General features: G+C 42.2%; 1 protein-coding gene across 4 annotated transcripts in view; it reads left to right on the top strand.

Moving 5' to 3' along the window:
* EHBP1 (EH domain binding protein 1) overlaps positions 1–24,920 on the top strand; it is a 320,086-nt gene that overhangs the window by 246,909 nt on the left and 48,257 nt on the right. For 2 of the 4 annotated variants that reach the window (XM_077814053.1, XM_077814054.1), the window contains 2 exons: positions 5,404–5,551; positions 13,611–13,718. In XM_077814053.1, the coding sequence (XP_077670179.1) occupies positions 5,404–5,551; positions 13,611–13,718 (256 nt within the window). The remainder of the gene's footprint in view (positions 1–5,403; positions 5,552–13,610; positions 13,719–24,920) is intronic. The other 2 variants (XM_077814056.1, XM_077814055.1) reach the window with 1 other exon arrangement.

Here is a 24,920-nt window from a genome sequence, read left to right as displayed (position 1 = left end):
ACTGTGGTGCTTCTAAAGGGTTAAATGGGTTAAATCTTATTTGTCTGAATAGAACTGCAGGGCTGTTTTGCAGAATGCTTTAGTACAAATACCTATGGTTCACTTTGACGTTACAATTTTTTGTTGGTTTCTTTACTTTAAATACTTGAACTGTTAGACCTTTTACTTTTTTCTCTGAGAAAGATGTATTTGTACCAGATTAGAAAAGCTAAACTGTTTCTTTACATTGAATAATCAGCCTGTCATGACAAATCTATCTCCTTCTGCATGAGTAGGTGCCAGTTTGACTAGCTTCTTTTAGGCTCACACTGGGTTTTAAGCTGGATCCATGTGCATGACTGGCAGTGCATTTGTTGGGCCAGATCTAAGGAGCCAGAGAGCGTTCAGCTCCTTTTTGCCTACAAAAGAGCAGCCAGACAACCAGCAAGAGGCCTTGGATGTAGCACAAGGTGATAGTTACTTAGTCAGCCATTATTTTTTTTTTCCTTACAGGTTTTTTTTTTAAGCTAACTAAGAACTTATCACTTTCACAGTGAAACGAGGAATTAAATTACAAATGGATCCTCTTTCCAAGGTCTGAATTCTTTCCACAACTGTACCAAGTGAATTTAAGGTTTTCTAAAAGACACAATAATTGTTTGGGATGGGGGTGGGGTTTGTAATCGTAACGTGTTTCTTTAAAAACACATCCATGGTTTGAAAGGTCAGTTTCCATTATACAGTCAAATAGTCCCTGTACACGTTAAAGGAAACATTTGGCATTGCATTGTTTATGCTTCCTCTAGTTTTATACTTTTGTCTACTCTTGTTTTCATTCCATAGGTGTTGTCAGGCAAGCAGAGACACATGATGTATGCCAGTGGCTTTTAATTTTAATGAGATGTTCTAATACTAAAAAAAATATACACTAGGGAAAAATATTTTCAAACTACACAGTTGGGAGGAACATAGACATAAATCCAAGTACCAGTTGAAGACAGAAGATATCTAAAATATACTTGTCTATTTATTTTCGTGGCTGATCTTTTCCTGCTTAAACATTTGTCTAATTAGATATTAAAATCCAGGCCTCATACTCTTTTGTTTACATCAAGTTTATCCTGCTTGGCAAGTCATATTTTGGTCACTACCTGTGTATTTTGGGCTATTCTGAAACTTTAGTACTGAGTACAAAACATAAATGTAATCCCTAGTGTGATCAAAGATTTAATCTGACCAGATGGACAAATTTGAGAAAGATTTTGACTTTCTGCTCTGTTTTGCAACAAGAAAGGCTGGGTTTTTTCCCCTCCTTTCTTTGTTGGAAAAAGCAGAGATCAGGCTATCCCTAGAGAAATGAGCAGGTGTGGCCATTTACAAGCATGTCTGGTTGTATTAAAACCAGCATAAGAAAAGTTTGAAATGGCTTGAATAGATCTGCTAAACAGTTTTAATGTTTCATCCCAAATCCTGTTTACTCAAACAAGAGCCGATCAAGGTCACAGTAAAAACCCAGCCTGGCCAAACCTTTAAATATCTTGTAATTTTATTTTTTAGTTTTAGTCTGTGTTCTGTAGCAAGTGAATAGGTACATTTTGATAATCCTTGCCTCTGGACAAGCACAGAATTCTTTTTCTTTCTGAATGGCTAATAACAGAGCCGTTCTTCCTGTCTAATGATGAAAGGGGTTGGCAGTCAAGTTCTTTTTCTTAGCTGTACTATGTAATCGGGGCATGCAAGGGACAATTTTGAGAGTTATAGCTATGTGAACTGCTATCCATGTTAAGAAGAGTTATATTTTCATTTTATGTTAAACACAGATTGATCACTAACTTTAAAACCAATTTATTTTTTTCAGTTCTGTCATTAAAAGATCATTGAGCATGATAAAAAATTTTCTTTTTTTTAACATTAAACAAATGTAGTACATAGTGTTTGTGTAGAGAAAAAAAAATAAAAGAGCAGATTTTTGGTGCAAACTCAATATTGTACCTGATCCACGTATAACTCCATCAAAAGGCAATTAAAAATCCATAGAAACATTCCTTGAAAATGAACAAGAATAAACATTTTTTTTAAATAAATTTAATGAACGGTATTTGTGGGGATTTGATTGTTGGTTGCTTTCACAAGACACGAGCATGCCGTGTGTTTCAAGGCTGGTCTTTTCTAAATTTCTGATACCATTGAATGACATCATCGGCAGGGTAATGATCTCGGCAACTACACTGACAGTGTCTCACATTCTAATTCACCTTCACAAATCCATGGCATCATTTTTGGCCAAAGTAATGTCAGTCATTGACATTTGCGGCAACTACAAAAAGGACCCCCTAATGGCAGCCATTTTTATTTGTTTCTTAAGATCCAAAGACTGCTGAAAGAACAATTGGATAAAGTTGAGGATTGGAGAAGCTTGATTTTCTTGTTCCTGTGAAATGAAACTAGTCCTTTTTCTTCTCCTTCCCCTTAAAAGCAGAAGTCTGCTAGGGGGTTGTAGCTGTGTCAAAGCCGTTGGGATGCCACTGCTGATCACTTTAATTACTAGGACTAAGGAGGATAAAATTAAAAGTAGCACCATTGAAGCAGTGGAAGAAAGCTTGCCGAGATGTCGGTGAACTGTGAAATATAAAAATTGCATACCAATACATTTTTATAGGAAGGAAACAAGGAATTACATTACTTATTCTTGAAGAGTTTGTCCTTAAATGGTGAAGTTTTACTTGCTGTGCATCCATGTGGCAGATTTTTAGACCCTTAGAAAGTAATTGAGGTGGAGGAACAGAGTAAACTTTTATATCTTCCCAGCATGGCGGATACATGACAGAGAGATGAAAGATTTACCTAGTTTTCTCTTTAGAATTGGACAGTTTTCTAGCATATGTTGTTGTAATCAGAGTTTTCATGTCCCTTTCTTTCCCTGTTGCAAATTCCATATTTGTGCTTTATGAGCTTTACCAGGTCTTTTTCATGGTTTTTTTGGAAGGGACAATACAAATATATTGTTTCACAGTGCACATTTTAAGTTAATTGTTTTCTAACTTGCAACTTTTATATATACTTGAATCATACCTTCAGTGTAATTTAAACTTAGTGGTTCTTCACAATCATTTCCTCCCTCAAAGCTCAATAATCAACAGTTCACATAATATATGTATTAAATTGAAGCAATAAGTATGCTGTTTTGCTCTTCTCCGCTAATGATGATTGAATTTTAATTAGCACAAACACAAGCCACAACCATCTATATTTGCTCTAAGAGGATGCTAGTGATTATGCTAATGATTCAGGGATATGAGGTCTCCTCTTTTGAAATCAGCCTACCATATTCCAGGACATCTTGTTCCTAAAGTGTACCTGACTTGATATTAAATAGGCCATGTACTGTAGTAGATTTAGTTGGATCATATGAACATTCAGTGTTAAGCTGCCTAGTACTTTAAAATAAGTTTGGCGGATTCCATTTGTAAATTAAATTAATTTAAATTAAAACCACAAATTCACCTGTGTTAGGCGTGACAAGATGGAAATATATTTGAGCACTTTCACTTCATGTAAACTCAAATTTAATTAAGGTTGCCAGATACAGTAGGTTGAAATAAAATTGGTTGCTGTGTTAGTTGGCTGGCTGCACATTAAATTAACCTGATTTATTGTTGTGCATAGTACACATAGAAGGTTTCTAGTTTTCTGTCTTGTGTGGACTTTAACAAATAAGTTTTTGATAGAACTCTTACTCTGTGCCTTCTGGGAAGTTAAGGTGTGAGAAAGCAAACAAAGCAAATATGCCATCCTGCTGAAGAGCTTGCAGGGCCCAAGCAAAATTGTCTTTATAGTGTTAGGACATTAGCAGAAAAGTAAATCAAGGCAATCTGATAGGGAACCAGAATTCTGTCAGTCAGGCTCAAGATACTGTGCTGTGTCCATATACTTTGTTTACTGTAGGGTTTTATGAGTTGTAACCTGCCCATGCAAGCTGTTAATGAGGCTAAATCTTTCTGCTTGAGGATTGAATTACAGCACACCTCTGGGCTAATGGTTATAAACAGAAAGTCCCATTAGGACTGCATTCTGATTCATTCATTTGCATTTTTTCTATTGTACCAAGAACAACGATGAGTAAATAGCTACAAACAAACAATCTACATGGAAATGGCTAAAATGTACCTAATTAGTATTTTGTGCTTGTCTTATTAATGATTGCTTAAACTAAATACCACTTGGTAGCAGGCTCTTACAAAGATTTGCAGGTGTGGAATATTCAATTTCTTGTTTCCTGGGAATGGTGTTTGTCATTTATTGGAAGAAAGTAAGTTGCCAATACTGCTTTCCAAAATTAGACTAATTGGTTGTATTCTACCAAAATTAAGGCCATCTGCAAAAATCCTGATTTCAACAACTATGTTATGTCTATGAATTAAGTTTGAGGTAAATTTAACTTAAAGCCACCTGCTTGGTTTTGTTGTATTTATTAGTGTTTATTGTGCACTAGTGGCTTTTAAACTTTTTCTTAAGTTTGAAAAATGCAAGTTTTGATAAACAAAGCTTAAACTCCATTTTCCTCACGTTTCAGTGTATTTCAATAGCTTTGATTAAACCTATATTTTGTAATTTGTTGTGCGTTACTCCATTTCAGAAATATATGCATGAAAAGTTTACTATTTGTTGTAATTAGTTATGTGATTGAAATTTTATAGTCCTATAATGATATGTTTCAATTTTTTAACAGAACATTGTTAAATTGAATGATCCCCTTACGAAAACACTGGATATTTGTTATTGGGTGATATTTGCAATTACTGTACTGTAGCCAACAAAGGGGCATTTTAAAACTAGAGAAATTCTTGTGTGCCCTATAGTCTCCATCAACAGGTTAAATTTAGGTTAAATTTTATATTTAAAAAAAAAAAGATGCATTACTTGAACAGTGTGAATCACATTCTTCTCTTACTTCAGATTTACATCAGTATAGCATTCTTGACGTCGGTGGAGTTACTTGTGTAACTGAGAGCAGTATCTGACCCCTGATTTTAGTATGATGGTAGAATATTTCTCTCGCTAGTAATTCAGTTTAGTAAAATCCTTTTTGCAGCTATAATAAAAATGTTGTAGCTATTGCTAAGAAACAAAAGTTTCTGACAATTGTTTGCATCAGGATATTTTACAAGGTATAATTTTATTTTAAAATGGTTTAAATTACAAATGCTGACATTTTTAATATATGATAATGTTGGATATGCTAAAAAATCTGATTCCCGTATGTCTTTAAAAATTGTGGTGTGACACCCAACTGATATAGAGCATCCTATTTATAATGTGGGCCAAGCACCATGCTGCAAACCAGTTACTATCATGATGATCAGATTGAGAATGAAATTGCATTTCTGTCAATTACTGAGTTGGCAACTGTTCAATATATCTTAGCAGCAAGATGAAGAGCGACGTCGGCAGCTGAGAGAGAGAGCTCGTCAGCTAATAGCAGAAGCTCGATCTGGAGTGAAGATGTCAGAACTTCCTACCTACGCTGAAATGGCTGCAGAAAAGTTGAAAGAAAGGTCAAAGGCATCTGGAGGTGAGTTAGGGAGCCTCGTATCTTATTCCTGTGGCAACCTAGAAACCAGAAAGGACCTTTTTTGGGGTATCACTTTTATTCACACTTGAAAATGTTGTTGTAAGAAATTGTTGTCCATCAAGTACACATATCAAAAGACTGGTAATGTATAGCTTTTCCAAATCAGGGTTATATAACTTAATTCAAACAGTTAAAAGAATGGTGCATATGTTACAGCAAGAATATGACTATAAAGGTAAAAAATGTTGGCTAATATTGGCCTGTTGAACTACAAATTTGACATTACCTCTGCATTTTTAGAATTGTAAGAAATATTATTCATATAGAAATTGGGTGGCTAAAATCTCCAGAGTTCATTGAAAATGTAGGAGTTAGATGTGACCTCTGGGGGAAAGTACATTATAAAGATTTAAGAAACTTGACTTAAAAACAAAAAACGAGTTAGTACGACTTCTTTCTGAAGGAAAATTTGAAGAAGTTCTCTGGCATTACATTGTTTTCATTCGTTATAACCTGGGAGGTTGGAGTAATAATCTTTTGATTTTAAATGGCAGTCTTTTTGCGTACCACTTACCTTTACAGTTTTTAAGTCGTATATTACTGTAATACTACTAAAGTGACTTTGAAATGTCATTAAAATTCATATATCTGCCAGTGCTTCAACCTGGAGTAATGTAGTGACATTCAAATTCAAATGGGTACAGAACACATATTTTAGTCCAGGCTCCTTGCTCTTTTAGTGTCTCCTAAATATGCTAAGGAATAATTAATTGTCTCATACTAACCCATAATTGTAGCACAAATGCCCGATAAATCCAACTTTATATTTATTTTGCTAGATCTACATTCACTGATTATATGTTTTCTTTCTGTGTTCAATACAGTTTTAAATATGTTCTTTTTAGTTAATGTTGCAACTGTCTTGTACCATAGGTCTTCCACTCCCTACTCCATTTAACACTGAAGCACTAAGAATGGCTGGAGAGCAGTTATATGTTTCCATTTAAGTCTGATCTTTGGTTTACCTCCATTCACCCAGTAAATGAAGCATGGCAGGTGTCTCCAGTGTGGGGCTGTTCTGCAGTACTGAATTCACCCTAAGTAGGGAAAACATGGCCTTGATGTGGAATAAGCTTTTCAGACTTTATGAAAACTCCTCTAAGCTAATGAAAATATTGCTTCAAAGCATGTTCACACTGTGACGTACAATAGCAAACGCCTTTAAAAATGGTTACTGCTCATTTTTCCATTGCAGCCTTTCCTTGTTTGTTCCTTATACTTGCATTAAACACTCTGGGCCAAATTTAGACTTGGCTGATAAAGGTATAGTTCCATGAAAGTGCGTAGGCCAAATTCATTGGTGACGTATATAGTAGTATAGATACACGTAACGTTTAAGTTAGTTAGAAAACGAGTAAAATGGCAAAGTAGTGTATATTGCAACCAATTTGGCATTCTTTATGTGACTTAAATATTTATCATTTTTTATCCTGCTTTACTTTATCATTCCTTGCACGCACTGACGTTATCCTTTACACCCACCTGTTAGTTGCTTTTCCTGCTGCACTTCCTTCCTCTACTTCTGAGTATAAAATACACTTGTTTTACACACAATTTGAATGCCAAATTGGTTACAGATTACAGTGCTTTGCCACTTGCACCCACTTTCTGACCAGCTTACACCACCATATATTTCACCATAGAATATGGCTCTCCATGTTTAAAATTTCCATTGAGTTTTTCTGTTAACCAGTCCTTTCCTTCACTAAATTTGTAAGCTCCCTCAAAGATAGCCTTTCATTTGACCCTAGCACAAATAGTCTTGTAGTGTCTGTCTTCCTTTATTCTCTTCAGAATTGTCTCTACCCTAGTGAGGACCAATCTTCATCTCCACTTTCCTAAATAATAAAAACCAAGGGTGAAATCCTGGCTTCAGTGAAGTGAATAGCAAAACTCCCACACATTTCAGTGGGGCCAGGATTTCATCCATAGTTTCTCTAAATCTTCTGAATAACTAAGATCCTCAGACTCCTTAATTAGTCTTCCACTTCGTCACTATTTCAAGAACACTTGATACCTCTATTTATTGCAAGCTATATCTGCTATTTAATATCATTGTTTAGCAGTATATGAATAAGATTTTAGATCAAGATTCTGTCATTCTTACTCACGTTGAGTACTAACTCTTTACATGTGTGGTTGCACCAAGTTCCGAGATGACTAATTGCAGAGTAAGTTAGGATGCCACAGGAGTAGGGTGTCAAAATCTGACTACTTGAGTTTTCATCACCATCACATCTACTATTAAATTATCAATTGTATTTTTTCTTATATGACCATCTAGTATATTTTCTATTTTTATATATACTATGCCCAGCATCATAGAATCATAGAATCATAGAATATCAGGGTTGGAAGGGACCTCAGGAGGTCATCTAGTCCAACCCCCTGCTCAAAGCAGGACCAATCCCCAATTAAATCATCCCAGCCAGGGCTTTGTCAAGCCTGACCTTAAAAACTTCTAAGGAAGGAGATTCTACCACCTCCCTAGGTAACGCATTCCGGTGTTTCACCACCCTCCTTCTGAAAAATTTTTTCCTAATATCCAACCTAAACCTCCCCCACTGCAACTTGAGACCATTACTCCTTGTCCTGTCCTCTTCTACCACTGAGAATAGTCTAGAACCATCCTCTCTGGAACCACCTCTCAGGTAGTTGAAAGCAGCTATCAACTCCCCGCTGTTCTTCTCTTCTGCAGACTAAACAATCCCAGTTCCCTCAGCCTCTCCTCATAAGTCATGTGTTCCAGACCCCTAATCATTTTTGTTGCCCTTCGCTGGACTCTCTCCAATTTATCCACATCCTTCTTGTAGTGTGGGGCCCAAAACTGGACACAGTACTCCAGATGAGGCCTCACCAATGGTCACTGGTTTACATCTTCTACATTGATTTTGTCTGTCTGTATCGTAATCTGGGCAAGTTATTTGGACTTTTATTGCACTTCTATTTTGTAGTTTCTGTCCACTCTGATTCCCCCTTACTCTTATTTATGTGAAAATTTATCACTTTCCTACGTGTTCATTCTCCCACATTTTTCACATAAAGTGAACAATAACCATCTTATTACTTATTTTTGTGGTACATACTCAACCTTCTCCACATTATTCCATCTCATCATTCACAGTATGTCTTTGTTTTCCAAATCATTATTTACTCAAGTAGCTCCTCCTCCTCCTAACTAGGGGCCTTACTTGTTAACTTTACTAAGGAACAGTTGAGTGAGACTGTGCTAGCATTTTTTAAAATCCAAGTAAGTTACAATAGCCCAGATCCTCAAAAGTATTTAGGCACCTAACTCCCATTGATTTTGATTGTGGTACGACACTTAAATATCTTTGAGGATCTGGGCCTATATGTCTACCACTTATTCCTTCAGTTCTTTATTTGCTAAAAATATTCAGATTTAATAGACAAAATCTTTTTTGTGAGTACGGTCTGAGTCCTACTTACATTATACGTTTGCAAGTGTTCTGTTTCTGTTTTGTAGCAGTATATTCCCCTATATGATGCTTAAGTCAAGCTTACAATAATTTTCTAGATAATTTATAAATCTCTTCTTACTACATATTTAATAAGCCTCTCTCTCTATGTTTATATTGATTCAGACATCCCGATTTCAAAAAACAGGTATTAAATAAATCTACTAGACTCTTCTCTCTTTTTTCACTTCAGAAAGATGGTACTTGTCCATTTCTAATGTTTTAAATTTTTTTAATGAATTTCTTGTTCACCTTTGTTGGTGAAATTCTAATCTCCTTCAATATTTCTATTTACTTATTGAGAAATTTGTGTTTTGGCATTAATAGTACAGCCTTATTTGAAAGCCTTGATTTAATCATGACCTAGAAAATCCATTTGCCTATTGCAAATAGAAAACTTTCCTGGATAAATAGCATCAACATCTGCAGAATACAAGCTCTCTGACAGCTGTTTAGTAGGGGGAGATATGGGAGGAGGAGAAAGGGGCAGAGAGAGAATATTCCTTCTCCCTTATGGCAGATAGAAGCATTTGCGGTTGAGGTTTCAAATACAGTAGATTTCTACTAGCTGGAGGCTGATAAGTTGAGCCCTTGAGTTTGGTCCTGGAACATCACCCTGATAAGAATCCAAACACCCTCCCCTTTCCCAGCAGCTCAGGAGCAGTAGAGTTAGCCTCTTATCTGGGTATAGTCCTTGAACAGTGAGGCCCCATCTTTCACATCTGTGATTTGCAAGTATGTTAAGTTCATTGACTATTAGGTTTCTGCCCTATATCCAACCTAGGATAGTATGTTTGTGAGGGGGAGGTTGATTAGGCAGATGTGGGGGAGTGGGCAGGAAAGAGAGGGAACAATTAATGAGACACATTAGAAAAGATCAGTATGGTATTGAGTGAGAGTAGTATTTTGGTGAATAAATACAGACCAAAAATATGGGGGAGGAGATAGAGAACACAATGTAAGAAATGAAAAACAGGGGAGGCGGGTAGAGGGAGAGTGAAAAATAAAAGAGGAAACAGGCATTGAAAGCAGCTCAGGAAAAGATACACCATGATTTGTTACAGCAAAACAAAAACAAACAAACAAACAAAAAGAGTAGGGTTAAAAAAAAGAAGGGATGGAAGCACTGAGAAAAGCAAGAGAGATGTAGTAAGTTACTATTTAAAAAATATATTAAAGAGTTAGTTGACAATATTGTTATAATTTTATATAGTATACAGTAAACACTGAACAATTGTTCTGCTCCTTTAAGATGTCTACACTACAAAAAAAAAAAAAAGAACACCCCACACCAGTGAGTCTGAGCCCTGGTCCACAGACTTGGGCTTGCAAGGCTCAGGCAATGGCACTAAAAAGAGTCACATAGACATTCCTGCTGAGGCTGGAAGTCAGGCTCTGACATCAACTCCCCTTCCTCTCCCTATGCTTCAGAGCTCAAGCTCCAGCCCAGAATGTCTACTTGGCTATTTTCAGCATCCTAGCACAGCACACCATGAGTTCATGTCTGCAGACCTGGGCTCTGAGATTCACTGCCCCTGGGATTTTTTTGCTATAGACATTCCCTTAAATACTGGGTGAATGGCTTTCGGGGTATCCTAGGGAGGACATAGCAGCACAGGCGTCCTCACCCAGACTTAGTCCTTGAGCTAGTAGGTATCAAGTAAACATTTCAAGTCCTGGATTTAATTTTTTTTTTAGCAATATCTACCTTCCTTTGCAATTATCACTAAAGGCCCTACTGTCTTGTCTTAACCTCGGGTTGCTTAAATACATGAAATATTTGATTTCTGCTTTCTGTCTTCCTTTTCTTCTCCACTTTGCTTTCTTTGTCAGTGTTCATACTCTACAAACTCCATTCCGTAATCTTAAAGCCAACTCTGTACCTGATGTTTTAAAACAAAGCCATGTGAACATAGCGTCACAGTGACGGCTGTGGAGACTAAAGACCTCTCCTTGTCTCCAGAGCCAGTACAGTATAGACAGCAGTAGTGCAAGCTTGCTCACACTTTACCTGCCAATCTGTCTCAACCAGGGCTAGTCTTACGGGTGGGCGACATGGTAGTGCCATGGTCAGGGGGTTACTATCCAAGTGCCGCAAGCTGGCAGGCCGGCCGGAGCAGGAGTGAATGCTCATGAGCCTAGGGCTGGAACCCCAACTTGGGGGAGGCGATGCCACTGGAGTTTCCAGCCTGGTGGGGAGGCGCAGGCAGCAGGGCTAGGCCCTGCAGACCCAGGGGACCAGCCCCTGGGGTCCCCCCCCCCACCCTCCGTGCACCTGCTCTCCACGTGGTAGGTGGTTAAGGGGTTGTGTGGCCCAGGGAGCCCCCGGAGCTCAGAAACTCCTCCCCATGCAGCCCGTCCAGGCTCCAGGACCAGAAGCTGGTCCTCATGCTCTGTGCCCCACGCTGCTGTTCTCAAACTCAAAGAAAGGGTGCTAAAATAGAAATTTGCTCAGGGCACCATTTGCCCTAAGGCCAGCCCTGGGCTCAACCCTGACAAAAGCCTTGTCTGCACAAGGAAATAGTACCTATTTAATTAATCAGTTTAGAAGCTGATGCCATTGGTTTAGACATTGATGTAGTTAAATTGGTGCCACCCCTTTTTGTGTAGATGCTCTTAAATCAGTTCAAGAGTACCATATATCAATTTAGCTTAAGATGGTAAGGAATCAACTTAAGCTAAATTGATATTAGGTACTCTTGAACTGAAATAAGAGGGTCCCCACAAGGGTGTTGCACCATTTTAATTAAATCATTTTCTAAACTGATTGAGTTAAATTGGTATAATTTTCTCATGTAAGTGAGTCCTTTAGAGGTATGTGTGAGAGGATAATTCAGGCTGCTTGTCCAGACCTGACAACTCCAATCAAATCTGGTATTAGAGTTACCCCACACATCTTCCTCTGCCCACCCCACTCCGCCATCTACATTGCAGAACTCCTGACTTTGTTTATTGACTCAGGTGGACTGGTTGCTGATGTATTTCAAAATGCTTTGCTCCTCTCCATTGTAGCAAGAGCCACACTTGGAATGAGCAAAGCTGCACAAAGAACATTAGCAACTGTGTTTGGATGTTTCGACAGTCTAAAGAGGAAGTAAGAGTGCAACTGATGTAGAAGGAAGAGTAGCAGCAAAAAAAAAAAAAATAGCCTTGAAGAATGTGAATTACAGTGATTGTAAAGATGAGCAGGTGGACAAAATAAACAGCTGTATTATGTATTCCTCCCTGGAAATCTTAAAAAGTTCTGTTGTCAATAGATGTGGACCTGAGTTGCAGGATCTGTACATGCCCAAAGTTCAGGGGGTTGGTTTAGCCTACTACAGAGCTAGGGATTAGGCTTTAAAGTTCTGATCCAGATCCAAACTTCACAAAATTGGGGGTGGGGGTTCAAGGTTACAGTTTGGGGTCTAGACAGTTTCTAACTACCATATTTAGACTCCTCTGTGTTTGGCTGAGTTGGAAATGTATCAAAGTAAGTTTTCACTAACCTGTGTAACCTCCAATTTTAAGTAATAGTTATTCTCCAGTACTGCCGTTTTCCCACGTTCGTTTTAATTGTCTCCAACTTTCCTTCATATGAAAGCCATCCTCTTTCCCTTTCCAGTCTCTAAATACGCCTGAGTCCATTTCTTATGCACATACATGCCAAACAGCAAAAGGCTTCACTTAAAGAAACTAGAAATTATTAAATAAAATGTAGCTAAACATTTTGAAGGTGTTACCCAGCTTTTTTTAATGTCACTTATTTTAATTTCACTGTACATACAGTATATGGTTTCTCAGTAAAATAAGGAAAGTAGGGGTCAGGACTTTTCATGAATTCTGTTCCTGGCTCTGTCACTTGTTCATCGCTTGACCTTCCTTAAGTCACCTACCCTTTCTGTGCCTTGGTTTTACTCATCTGCAAAATGAGGATAATAGTATCTGCCTACTTCATGGGAATGTTATGGGGCTTATTTAATTAATGTTTGTAAACTGCTTTGAGATGCTCAATGGAAGGGCCCCATGGAAGTGCAAAGTATAATGAAGATTATTTATTAAAACTTTGCATTCCTTGCCAACTGGCCTCACCATTCAAACTGGTGCTGTGACAGAGCAGTAGGGTGTCTGCTTCTAAGGATGGTTCTCATAATGTGTTACTGTATCAAAGATCAGCCAGAAGGACAAGGTGATTCACACATAGCCTGTTCGAATGCTGAAGGATGTAAGAAAAAAAATATAACTTATGTGTTCTTTGACGTTGGTCAGACATCCAGCCCAATTGAAGTCTGTACCTGAGGCCAAATTCTGCCCTGATTACATCCATTGCACCTCCACTGTGTGTACATACTGAATTGCATCAGTTTAAAGATACACCTAATAGTGAAAACCAGGAAATCTCCCTGCAGACTGATTTTGTTAACTTCAGTTTGCATTTCTTGCCATAGTGGTGCTCAACTGTCACTAAACCACTAATGTTTCTACTGGGATGGTGCATGAACAAGATAAAGTACTAACGTTAACACTACATGTTCCTACAGATGAGGATGATAATACTGAGATAAATACTAATGAGGAGATTCCTGAATGCTCTATTACAGAAGGTGGAGATGAACTTACTAACCCAGAAAATGACCTTGATTCTGCTGGTAATTTAAATAATGGCTGTTTTGTGCACTTTGCATGACTGACATTTCTTCATCATCAATATCAATGTGTCTTTTATCTGTTTAGTAATGTTAGCCTAGCTTTGTGTCTTTTTAAATCTTTTTAACCCTTAAGTTCATTTCACTTTCCTGAATTATTTACTTTCATGTTTATTATTGCTTCAAATTTAAGATCAACAACAAAAGAAATATTTCAAATAATGAAGGATTCCAATGTGTGTTCCTGTTTGGAGATAAGGTGTGATTGCACTAACTGCACCAGCCAAGCCATGCAGGTTTTTGTGTTCACAAGTCTGTTGAGGGATTGCACATGAAGGGGTTGAGTGCATGTTCATTTTTTCTGCTGGTCACTGTTCATTTATTTATGTATTATGTATTTGTGCCCAGATTATAGAGCACAAATTCTGTTCAGATTTACACCCTGTGCAGTCCCACTGAGTTCCTCCCAGTGGGGTCGTATGAGGTGTAAACCAGGACAGAATGGGCCCTAGGTGGTTTACAAAGTAAAAATAACAGTTTTTTCTATACCAAATGTTAGAATAATTAATATTATTAGAGTGGCCTGTACATGACCACTTTGCATGCTTGCCAAATAATAATAATACATAAGGATGATAACCCCTTATTAGAATTTTAAACCACGGAAGCTTGAGTTCAGATTCCTTCACTGACACAACTGTGTGAGAATATTTTAGCCATAGGGGTATTCTTTCAGGTAACTAGAAGTCAGGTTTTCAAAGATATTTGGATGTCTACAAATTCAGATAAGCTCATAATGGAATTTTCCAAAGTCTCTTAGTCAGTCAGGCACTTAACCTGCTTAGGCACTTTTGAAAATCTCACAGCATCCACATACTTGTCTAAATGGCTCTCTGATCCTGTAGTGCTATAGAGCCATTGGAGGGGCTTATACTCTGTCCACCCTGCCTGCTGCCAGTGTAGTAGGAAAAGGGAGCATGCTCAGTTCACCCCTTTGCTATGGTATACCACATGGCTGCTTTTTTGGCTTAATGTGGCCCCATTACAAGTTAGCTTAAGTTAGAGCAGCCCAGAGAAGTATGGCATGCATGGAGCAGCACCAGGAACAAGGGTGTGCTACGGAGAGCCTTTAGCCATCCTGTGACTGAGGGCTTGTCTACCTGGCGGGGTAAGGCGCTCTAGGAGGGTGTGATTTCTAAACTGCACTAATATGTTGGGCATCAATTTGTCCATGTAGACCCTGCTGGTGCACACTAAAAGTTCCCCAGGGTATTTTAACATAATACTGTTTCAAACAGCACTGTATGAAAGTGCATCAGCAAGGTCTACACAGAGCAATGAACATGCAACATGTAGACCCCCCCACCTCATGAAGCACATTACCCCACCATGGAGACAAGTCCTCACATTCTGTCTACACTGGCTAGACCCATGGATCTGGCCCATTGTATACTAAATCAAAATGCTTTACTTAATATGCGGCTCTTTGTACACTAAATTGATGATAATCTGTACATCACTTTGTTTACAATGGTTACATATGTCAGTTGATCATGTCTTGGATGAAGTGAATTGGGTGTTTTGAGCTCCAGGAACAAATAATTAAATACTTTCATTTGAAATATCACTCAGAGCAGGCTAATGTGCAGGCCTAATATGCTTGAATCACATCATTTATTATTTCTGCTTTGATATTTTCTGTGCAGAAAATATATTGAATATTTCCAGTGTTAGGGTTAAACTGATGTTTAAAAGATTCATGGATTTTAAGGCTAAAAGAAACTATTGTGATCATCTAGTCTGAGTGCCTGAAATAGAAGCCTATCAAAAGATTTTCCAGTAAATATTGGTTCTTCGAGAAGTGTCCCTATGGGTGCTCCACTGTAGGTGCACTTGCATCCCTGCACTGCTGATCGAAGAACTTCAGTAGCAGCATCCATTGGGCCCGCACATGCGCTGTTCCCCCTCATGCTGCACCATGAAGCTAGTCAGCACGCAAGGCTAACCCCCCTCAGTTCCTTCTCAACTGCCCCTGGCTAGACATAGAGCCAGTAGCAGTCTGTTCAAACTATTTGCTTCGCAGTTAGATAGTTTTCCCAGTTATAATTCTAGCTGTAGTTCTAGTTATAATTCTTCTTTTCTTTTTCTGGACTTTTTCCCATTGGGGACCCTTCCCCTTAGCGGGGTATGCCCGGCTCCCTTGGCTTCAAGAAGTGCCACACCTGGAATGAGGCAGTCCCGGTCGTGGATAAGCACTCTGTGTACCCTTTGCCAGCAGCTCGGGCTGAGTTCCGAGAGCTCCACCAGAAAATCATCTTCACTGAGGCAACTTTCCAACCTCAGTCTCCTGGCGGACATGAATCTTCCCCACAATCGTTGACATCCAAGAGAAGTGGGTTGAAGAAGTAGGCCAGGGACCCCTCTCACAAGTTCTCTAAAAAAGAGAGTCCCCTAAGTAAGTCCAGAGATAGCTGCAAACGATCGCCATTTCGCTTGGTATCCTCAGCACCGAGACTATCTCAGTCCGGGACCCATGCCTCACTATGGCCATCGGCTCCCAGTACTGCTGACGGGCCCATGGACCCTATGGGCAAGGGCACCAAGTCGTCTTGTCCCTTGGTACTGAGTAAGCACCCTAAGAAGACACTCCTGGTACATGAATTGGCCTCAGTACTGCCAGCAGCAGTTGACCCGGCACCGGAGAGACCAGTGCAGACAGGGTCTCCATCTTCCCATCTCCCGACACTGGGACATTCGGCACTGGCAGAATTCCACCAAAGCAGAGACCTCAGCATACATCACGGCACCAAGCTTTTACTGGACACGGAGGATATCGCCATGCCATGCCCCTCCACTGTCTACCAAGGGTTCAGATAATGAGTCAGAGGAGATGGTCTCACAGTACTCCTCCCAAGCTCCATATGAGACCCACTACCAACAAGGCCTGAGAATGTACCCACAGATGGCTCTACCAACACCACATCTTGGTACAGCCACCTGTGAGTACCTCCACCAGGCCCTATGCACCACTATGGCCATACTGGGACCTTTGGGTAGCGCACCGACAGCCTGCTTCTCGAGCTTCAAGCCTGAGAACGCTCCAGGCACACACCCTTGGCCACAGCATCCAGGACCTTGGAACTGCCTCAGGAGATAGAGGAACAGGAAGCCAGTCCTGAGAAGGACATAACACGAAAGACCATGTCCTCCTCTTCTCTGGTCGAAGTCGTTATGCCTCCCCAACCATGTCTGGCAGACGGGTTCCACCTTTTCCAGGAGCTGGCGAAGAGGGTGGTGGACACGCTCCACATACCACTAGAGGAGGTCAAGGACACCCACTATCAGCTTCTTGATATTCTCCACTTTTCATCCTCCTCAAAGATTGCCCTCCCAATTAATGAAGCCATTTTAGACCTGGCAAAAACAGTGTGGCAAACCCCGGCATTGGTGGTGCGAAATTGAAGATGTATGGACAAAAAATATGTCCTTAGCAAGGAATCAGAATTCCTCTTTTCCCACCCTCCACACAATTCCATCATGGTGGACACTGTCAATTCCCATTGCCGACAACACCGGTCCAGAGTTATGTCCTATGACAGGAATTGGAAGCACCTTGATCTTTTCAGTAGAAAGGCGTATTCCTCGTCCACCTTACAGTTCCATATTGCCAAATATCAGGCGCTCATGGCCAAATACGAATGCACAAATTATAATAATTGTAACGATTTTATGGAAAAACTGCCAGAGGTACATTGGGAATCCTTCTAGGCCATCATACAGGAAGGGCAACTTGTGGCAAAAATATTACTACAATTGGCCTTTGACGCCGCCAACAGATCAGCTAGGTCCATCTCCATAGCAGTGGTGACACAACGGGTGTCGTGAATCCACTTGTCAGGATTCCTGAAAGAGGTTCAGTCTACGATGAAAGATCTTCCCATTGAGAGCACAAAGCTCTTTGCTGAAAAGACCAACACTTCCCTTCATACCCTGAAGTATTCCAGGGCTACCATCAGGTCACTGGGAATCTATACACTCTGGCAAGAGAGACAGTTTAGTCCTCATTCCCAGCATAGGTCATGTGCGGCTCAATACCAACCTCAGCCGCAAAGAAAGAAAGGGCAATTCCCAAAATGCAAGCTGTCAGGCCCGCAACCTTCATCCCAACCCCCTGCATCTAAGCTCCACTTTTGACGGGCATGTTGAGGCGCCACAAGACCACTCCCCCCGACTGATACAACCAACATCATTGTACACCCATTTGGTCACCGATCAGCAACATTTTGCAGTGCCTAGGAATCCATAACATCAGACCGATGGGTCTTAGAGATCGTCCAATCCAGGTACTCCATCCATTTCACCTCCCTACCCCCTCCACAACATCCTTCCCCGTCCCTCTTCAAGGACCCTTTTCACTGAAGTTTACTGTTACAGGAGATAGATCTCCTCCTCCAGTTAGGAGCCATAGAACCACTACCTCAACATAGAATCATAGAATCATAGAATATCAGGGTTGGAAGGGACCCCTGAAGGTCATCTAGTCCAACCCCCTGCTCGAAGCAGGACCAATTCCCAGTTAAATCATCCCAGCCAGGGCTTTGTCAAGCCTGACCTTAAAAACTTCCAAGGAAGGAGATTCCACCACCTCCCTAGGCAACGCATTCCAGTGTTTCACCACCCTCTTAGTGAAAAAGTTTTTCCTAATATCCAATCTAAACCTCCCCCACTGCAACTTGAGGCCATTACTCCTCGTTCTGTCATCTGCTACCATTGAGAACAGTCTAGAGCCATCCTCTTTGGAACCCCCTTTCAGGTAGTTGAAAGCAGCTATCAAATCCCCCCTCATTCTTCTCTTCTGCAGGCTAAACAATCCCAGCTCCCTCAGCCTCTCCTCATAAGTCATGTGTTCTAGACCCCTAATCATTTTTGTTGCCCTTCGCTGGACTCTCTCCAATTTATCCACATCCTTCTTGTAGTGTGGGGCCCAAAACTGGACACAGTACTCCAGATGAGGCCTCACCAATGTCGAATAGAGGGGGACGATCACGTCCCTCGATCTGCTCGCTATGCCCCTACATATACATCCCAAAATGCCATTGGCCTTCTTGGCAACAAGGGCACACTGCTGACTCATATCCAGCTTCTCGTCCACTGTCACCCCTAGGTCCTTTTCCGCAGAACTGCTGCCTAGCCATTCGGTCCCTAGTCTGTAGCGGTGCATTGGATTCTTCCGTCCTAAGTGCAGGACCCTGCACTTATCCTTATTGAACCTCATCAGATTTCTTTTGGCCCAATCCTCCAATTTGTCTAGGTCCTTCTGTATCCTATCCCTCCCCTCCAGCGTATCTACCACTCCTCCCAGTTTAGTATCGTCCACAAATTTGCTGAGAGTGCAATCCACACCATCCTCCAGATCATTTATGAAGATATTGAACAAAACCGGCCCCAGGACAGACCCCTGGGGCACTCCACTTGACACCGGCTGCCAACTAGACATGGAGCCATTGATCACTACCCGTTGAGCCCGACAATCTAGCCAGCTTTCTACCCACCCTATAGTGCATTCATCCAGCCCATACTTCCTTAACTTGCTGACAAGAATACTGTGGGAGACCGTGTCAAAAGCTTTGCTAAAGTCGAGAAACAATACATCCACTGCTTTCCCTTCATCCACAGAACCAGTAATCTCATGATAAAAGGCGATTAGATTAGTCAGGCATGACCTTCCCTTGGTGAATCCATGCTGGCTGTTCCTGATCACTTTCCTCTCATGCAAGTACTTCAAGATTGATTCTTTGAGGACCTGCTCCATGATTTTTCCAGGGACTGAGGTGAGGCTGACTGGCCTGTAGTTCCCAGGATCCTCCTTCTTCCCTTTTTTAAAGATTGGCACTACATTAGCCTTTTTCCAGTCATCCGGGACTTCCCCGGTTCGCCACGAGTTTTCAAAGATAATGGCCAATGGCTCTGCAATCACAGCCGCCAATTCCTTCAGCACTCTCGGATGCAACTCGTCCGGCCCCATGGACTTGTGCACGTCCAGCTTTTCTAAATAGTCCCTAACCACCTCTATCTCCACAGAGGGCTGGCCATCTCTTCCCCATTTTGTGATGCCCAGCATAGCAGTCTGGGAGCTGACCTTGTTAGTGAAAACAGAGGCAAAAAAAGCATTGAGTACATTAGCTTTTTCCACATCCTCTGTCACTAGGTTGCCTCCCTCATTCAGTAAGGGGCCCACACTTTCCTTGGCTTTCTTCTTGTTGCCAACATACCTGAAGAAACCCTTCTTGTTACTCTTGACATCTCTCGCTAGCTGCAGCTCCAGGTGCGATTTGGCCCTCCTGATTTCATTCCTACATGCCCGAGCAATATTTTTATACTTTTCCCTGGTCATATGTCCAACCTTCCACTTCTTGTAAGCTTCTTTTTTATGTTTAAGATCCGCTAGGATTTCACCGTTAAGCCAAGCTGGTCGCCTGCCATATTTACTATTCTTTCGACTCATTGGGATGGTTTGTCCCTGTAACCTCAACAGGGATTCCTTGAAATACAGCCAGCTCTCCTGGACTCCTTTCCCCTTCAAGTTAGTCCCCCAGGGGATCCTGGCCATCCGTTCCCTGAGGGAGTCGAAGTCTGCTTTCCTGAAGTCCAGGGTCCGTATCCTGCTGCTTACCTTTCTTCCCTGCGTCAGGATCCTGAACTCAACCAACTCATGGTCACTGCCTCCCAGATTCCCATCCACTTTTGCTTCCCCCACTAATTCTACCCGGTTTGTGAGCAGCAGGTCAAGTAAAGCGCCCCCCCTAGTTGGCTCCTCTAGCACTTGCGCCAGGAAATTGTCCCCTACGCTTTCCAAAAACTTCCTGGATTGTCTATGCACCGCAGTATTGCTTTCCCAGCAGATATCAGGAAAATTAAAGTCACCCATGAGAATCAGGGCATGCGATCTAGTAGCTTCCGTGAGCTGCCGGAAGAAAGCCTCATCTACCTCATCCCCCTGGTCCGGTGGTCTATAGCAGACTCCCACCACTACATCACTCTTGTTGCACACACTTCTAAACTTAATCCAGAGACACTCAGGTTTTTCTACAGTTTCGTACCGGAGCTCTGAGCAGTCATACTGCTCCCTTACATACAGTGCTACTCCCCCACCTTTTCTGCCCTGCCTGTCCTTCCTGAACAGTTTATAACCATCCATGACAGTACTCCAGTCATGTGAGTTATCCCACCAAGTCTCTGTGATTCCAATCACATCATAGTTCCTTGACATCACCAGGACCTCCAGTTCTCCCTGCTTGTTTCCAAGGCTTTGTGCATTCGTATATAAGCACTTGAGATAACCTGTTGATCGCCCCTCATCTACGAGGCAAGGTATTCTACTCTAATGCCCCCAAAGGAAAGGAGGTTGGAGACCCATATTAGACCTCAGAGCTCTCAACAAGTTTGTCAAGGCTCAGAAACTCAAGATGGTCACCTTATCGATGATCATTTCAGCCTTGGAACTGGTAGACTGGTTTTTGGCCCTCGACCTCCTGGATGTCTATTTTCACATCTTGATCCTACTAGCTCACAGATGATTTCTCAGGTTCACTCTGGGACATGATCATTACCAGTATAGAGTCCTCCCCTTCAGGCTCTCATCGGCTCCTGGAGTATTTTCCAAAGTTCTCTCAGTGGTAGCTGCTCATTTACTCTCACAAAGGATAATGATTTACCCATACCTGGACGATCGTATCCTCAGAGTCTGATCTTTCCAGGAGGCTCACCAAGTCATTGATACTACGATACACTTGTTCACAGTACTGGGTCTACAGATCAACACCCAGAAGTGATCCCTCACCGCAGAGCAACGCCTGGAATTCATAGGCACAGACCTCAACACCCTACAGGCCAAAGCCCTCCTAACCTTCAACACAGGTTCCTGTCCCTGGTTTCACTCATAGACACAGTTCAATGCAGCCCACAGCTACTGGCCAGGCTCCACCTCCAACTCTAAGGACATACGGCAGCAGGCATGCCAGTGATACCGTATGCCAGACTCCGCATGTGATGCCTCCAACTGTGGTTCAGTTCAGTTTACAGACCAAACGGACAGGTTGGACAAACCCCTGTCACTACCTATCAGGATCAGGAACTCCTTAGATTAGTGGAAGGACCTGGCCAACGTATGCAAAGGGATCCCCTTCTCGCAGACATCACCATCGTCGCTCCTTACCACCAATGCATCACATATAGGGTGGGGCGTGCATTTAAATGGCCTCATGACACGACAAATGGTCACCTGCAGAGATATCCCTCCACATCAGTCTCCTCAAGTTGAGAGCAGTCAAGAACACCTGTGTCCACTTCCTCCTGCTGATTGCAGGATCACACACAAAGATCCTAACAGACAATATAGCCTACATGTTCTACATTAGTCAGCAAGGGGGGATCAGGTCACCCTCCCTATGTGAGGAAGCAATGAGATTAAGGAACTGGTGCATATCCCATGACATCATTTCTTCCTGGCCCACAAAACTCAATAGTAGACAGTCTCAGTTGCGAGTGGGAAGTACACCCATCTGTGCTACATGCCCTCATCACACGATGGGGAACACCATCCATAGACCTATTTGCCACTTACCAGAACAAGAAACGTCCATGCTACTGCTCCAGGATGAGGATGGGACAGCACTCCCTGGGCGATGCCTTTCTTTTCCCATGGGATGGGGACCTTCTTTACACCTTCCCTCCGTTTCCTCTACTGCTGAAGGTCCTACTAAAATAAAAAGGGACAGTGCTCATGTCATTCTGGTCGTTCCTACCTGGCGAAGACAGACCTAGTACCCTTACTTGGCACAGGTCGCAACGTGCCCATCAGTTTCCCTCCCGGCTATTCTGTGTCTCCTCTCACAGGAAAAAGGGCGTACTCTGCATCCCAACCTGGGGATTCTCTGCCTCAAAGCATGGCTCCTCAAAGGTGGTTCCAGCACGTAGAGAGCTCCAGATCCAGGGAAGTACAAGAGATTCTATTCCACAGTAAGAAGTCCTCCACATGACACGCTTACCTGCAGAAATGGTCCAGATTTCAGATTTGGTGCATGTCCCAACAAATCTGCCCAACATCCACGTCTCTTCCACACATCCCAGACCATGCTCTGACCCTTAAAAAGTCAGGACTACCCTAAGCTCTTTTAGGGTCCATCTAGCAGCTATCAGAGCTTTTCACCAACCTGTAGAGGGCTACTCAGTTCTGTCACACCCAACCACAAAACGATTCCTCAAGGGTATAATCAAATAAACCTCTTCCCTCAGCCTCCACTTCCTACCCCCATGTGGGATCTAAACCTGGTACTGAGAGGGCTGACTGGGCCTAATTTTGAACCCATGGCCACCTGTTCGCTGACATATCTATCAACGAAAATGGCGTTCTTGATAGCAATTATCTCATCCAGAAGAATAGGAGAGATAGCAGCCCTGATGGGCACATCCCCGCTACAAAGTATTCTTTCTGGATTATGCTCAGGACGCATCCAAAATTCATCCCCAAGGTAACCTCTCTGTTTCACATGAATCAATTGATTCACCTTCCAGTCTTCTATGCCACACCTCACCAAGGCAACAGGGAGGTTATACTTTATACCCTCGACGTCAGGAGAGCCCTGGCCTTCTACCTTGACAGGACAAGGGCCTTCAGGAAGTCCACGAGACCAGTGATCCCCAAACTGTGGGGTGCACCCCCTAGGGGGGCACAGAGGAACATTTTGGGGGCCCAGTGGGGCCCAGGCCAGCCCCCAGGGGTCAGGGAGAGAGCACTCTGCCCCCAGCTCCACTCCAGCCCCAGCTGCAGGTCCAGCCCTGCTCCCGGCCGGGGCCCCTGGCTCTAGCTCCTGGCCCCAACTGAGGCCTCGCTCCTTGCCCTGCCCTGCTCCCACTGCCTGCCCTGTTCCTAGCCCCGGCCCCCAACCACAGCTCCCGGGGGGGTGCAAACCAGGGAAGGGAAGGGTGAGGGGAAAAGTATCCTAGACTTTTCTTCTCCATTGTGGGAAGATCCAAGGACTCAGCAATATCAAACCAAAGGCTCACTAAGTGGGTCTCGAATTGCATCAGACAGTGCTACCAAATTAGCAACATGACCCTTCCATATTCAGTTTGTACACACTCCACAAGAGCGATCTCATCCATCGCCTTCTTCAAGAATGGTGGGTGCTCCACAGTCCACCCACCTCCTCTCTACTTCAGAGTTCTTGTCAATGACTCTGCAGCAGAGAAGGAATTGAGGGGGGTTAGCCCATGCGTGCTAACTACACTCGTGGGGACAGTGCATGTGTGGGCCTAATGGACCCTGCTACTGATGTGCTCCGATCTGCAGCTCAGGGACACAAGCACATCTACAGTGGAGCACTCCTAGGGACGCATCTCGAAGAACCATCATTATTGCACAAGGTGAATTACTTCTTTATACTTGGGAGGAGAAGGCAATTAGGAATTGCTTATGTTATGTCTCCTAACCTAGTGGTTCTCCAACCTGTCTTTCTGTTGACCATTTTTGTAAGAGAGAGATCCTGTTGGGGACAGATGGATGGGATGCACACGCACATGCAAGGGGTCCTTTCTATTTGAGGTCATCAGTGACTTGATTAATGAATATGTTACCTGCTGAACCCTTCTTCTTTCCATAGAATTTTAGGCAGAATCCATAAATGAAGTAAAAGGAAACCGGTTTGAGAACTTTTTTTTAAAATGTGGAAGTTGTTGATTTTAAATCCTGCATCAACATTTGTTAATGCTGCTGCCATTTGCTGCTGTGAATGTATTTTATAAAATGTGAACGTCTGTGTATTATGATTATTGTATGGTGTTTATGTATAAGTGTATGCACTCAGATGTTAGGCTAAAGTATGGACACCGTGCATCGGTGTGCCAGAGAAGAATGAAGCTGTCCTTCATCGTACCCCGTCACACCACACTTCTGTAGGAGGCAGGCAGACATTTGGTTGTTAACTCCCCAGGAATATTTTGGAGAACAGGATGTCCGGCACTGTTCACAGAACTCCACGCCTTAGAAGGAGTGGGATTAGGAGACGGATTTGGCTCCTCCTTCCTGCATTCTAGATTGTGGGTACAGGACTGCAATTTGGAGTGCAAAGTGCACCTGTAGAACACATCTAGCAAGTGCTGTTCTGCAGTGTGCTCACCCCAAGCACGACTTGCATGCATAATGCC

Source organism: Eretmochelys imbricata, chromosome 3 (assembly GCF_965152235.1).
Source record: "Eretmochelys imbricata isolate rEreImb1 chromosome 3, rEreImb1.hap1, whole genome shotgun sequence".
Taxonomy (NCBI): domain Eukaryota; kingdom Metazoa; phylum Chordata; order Testudines; family Cheloniidae; genus Eretmochelys; species Eretmochelys imbricata.
This window is presented reverse-complemented; position numbering and strand designations above follow the sequence as displayed.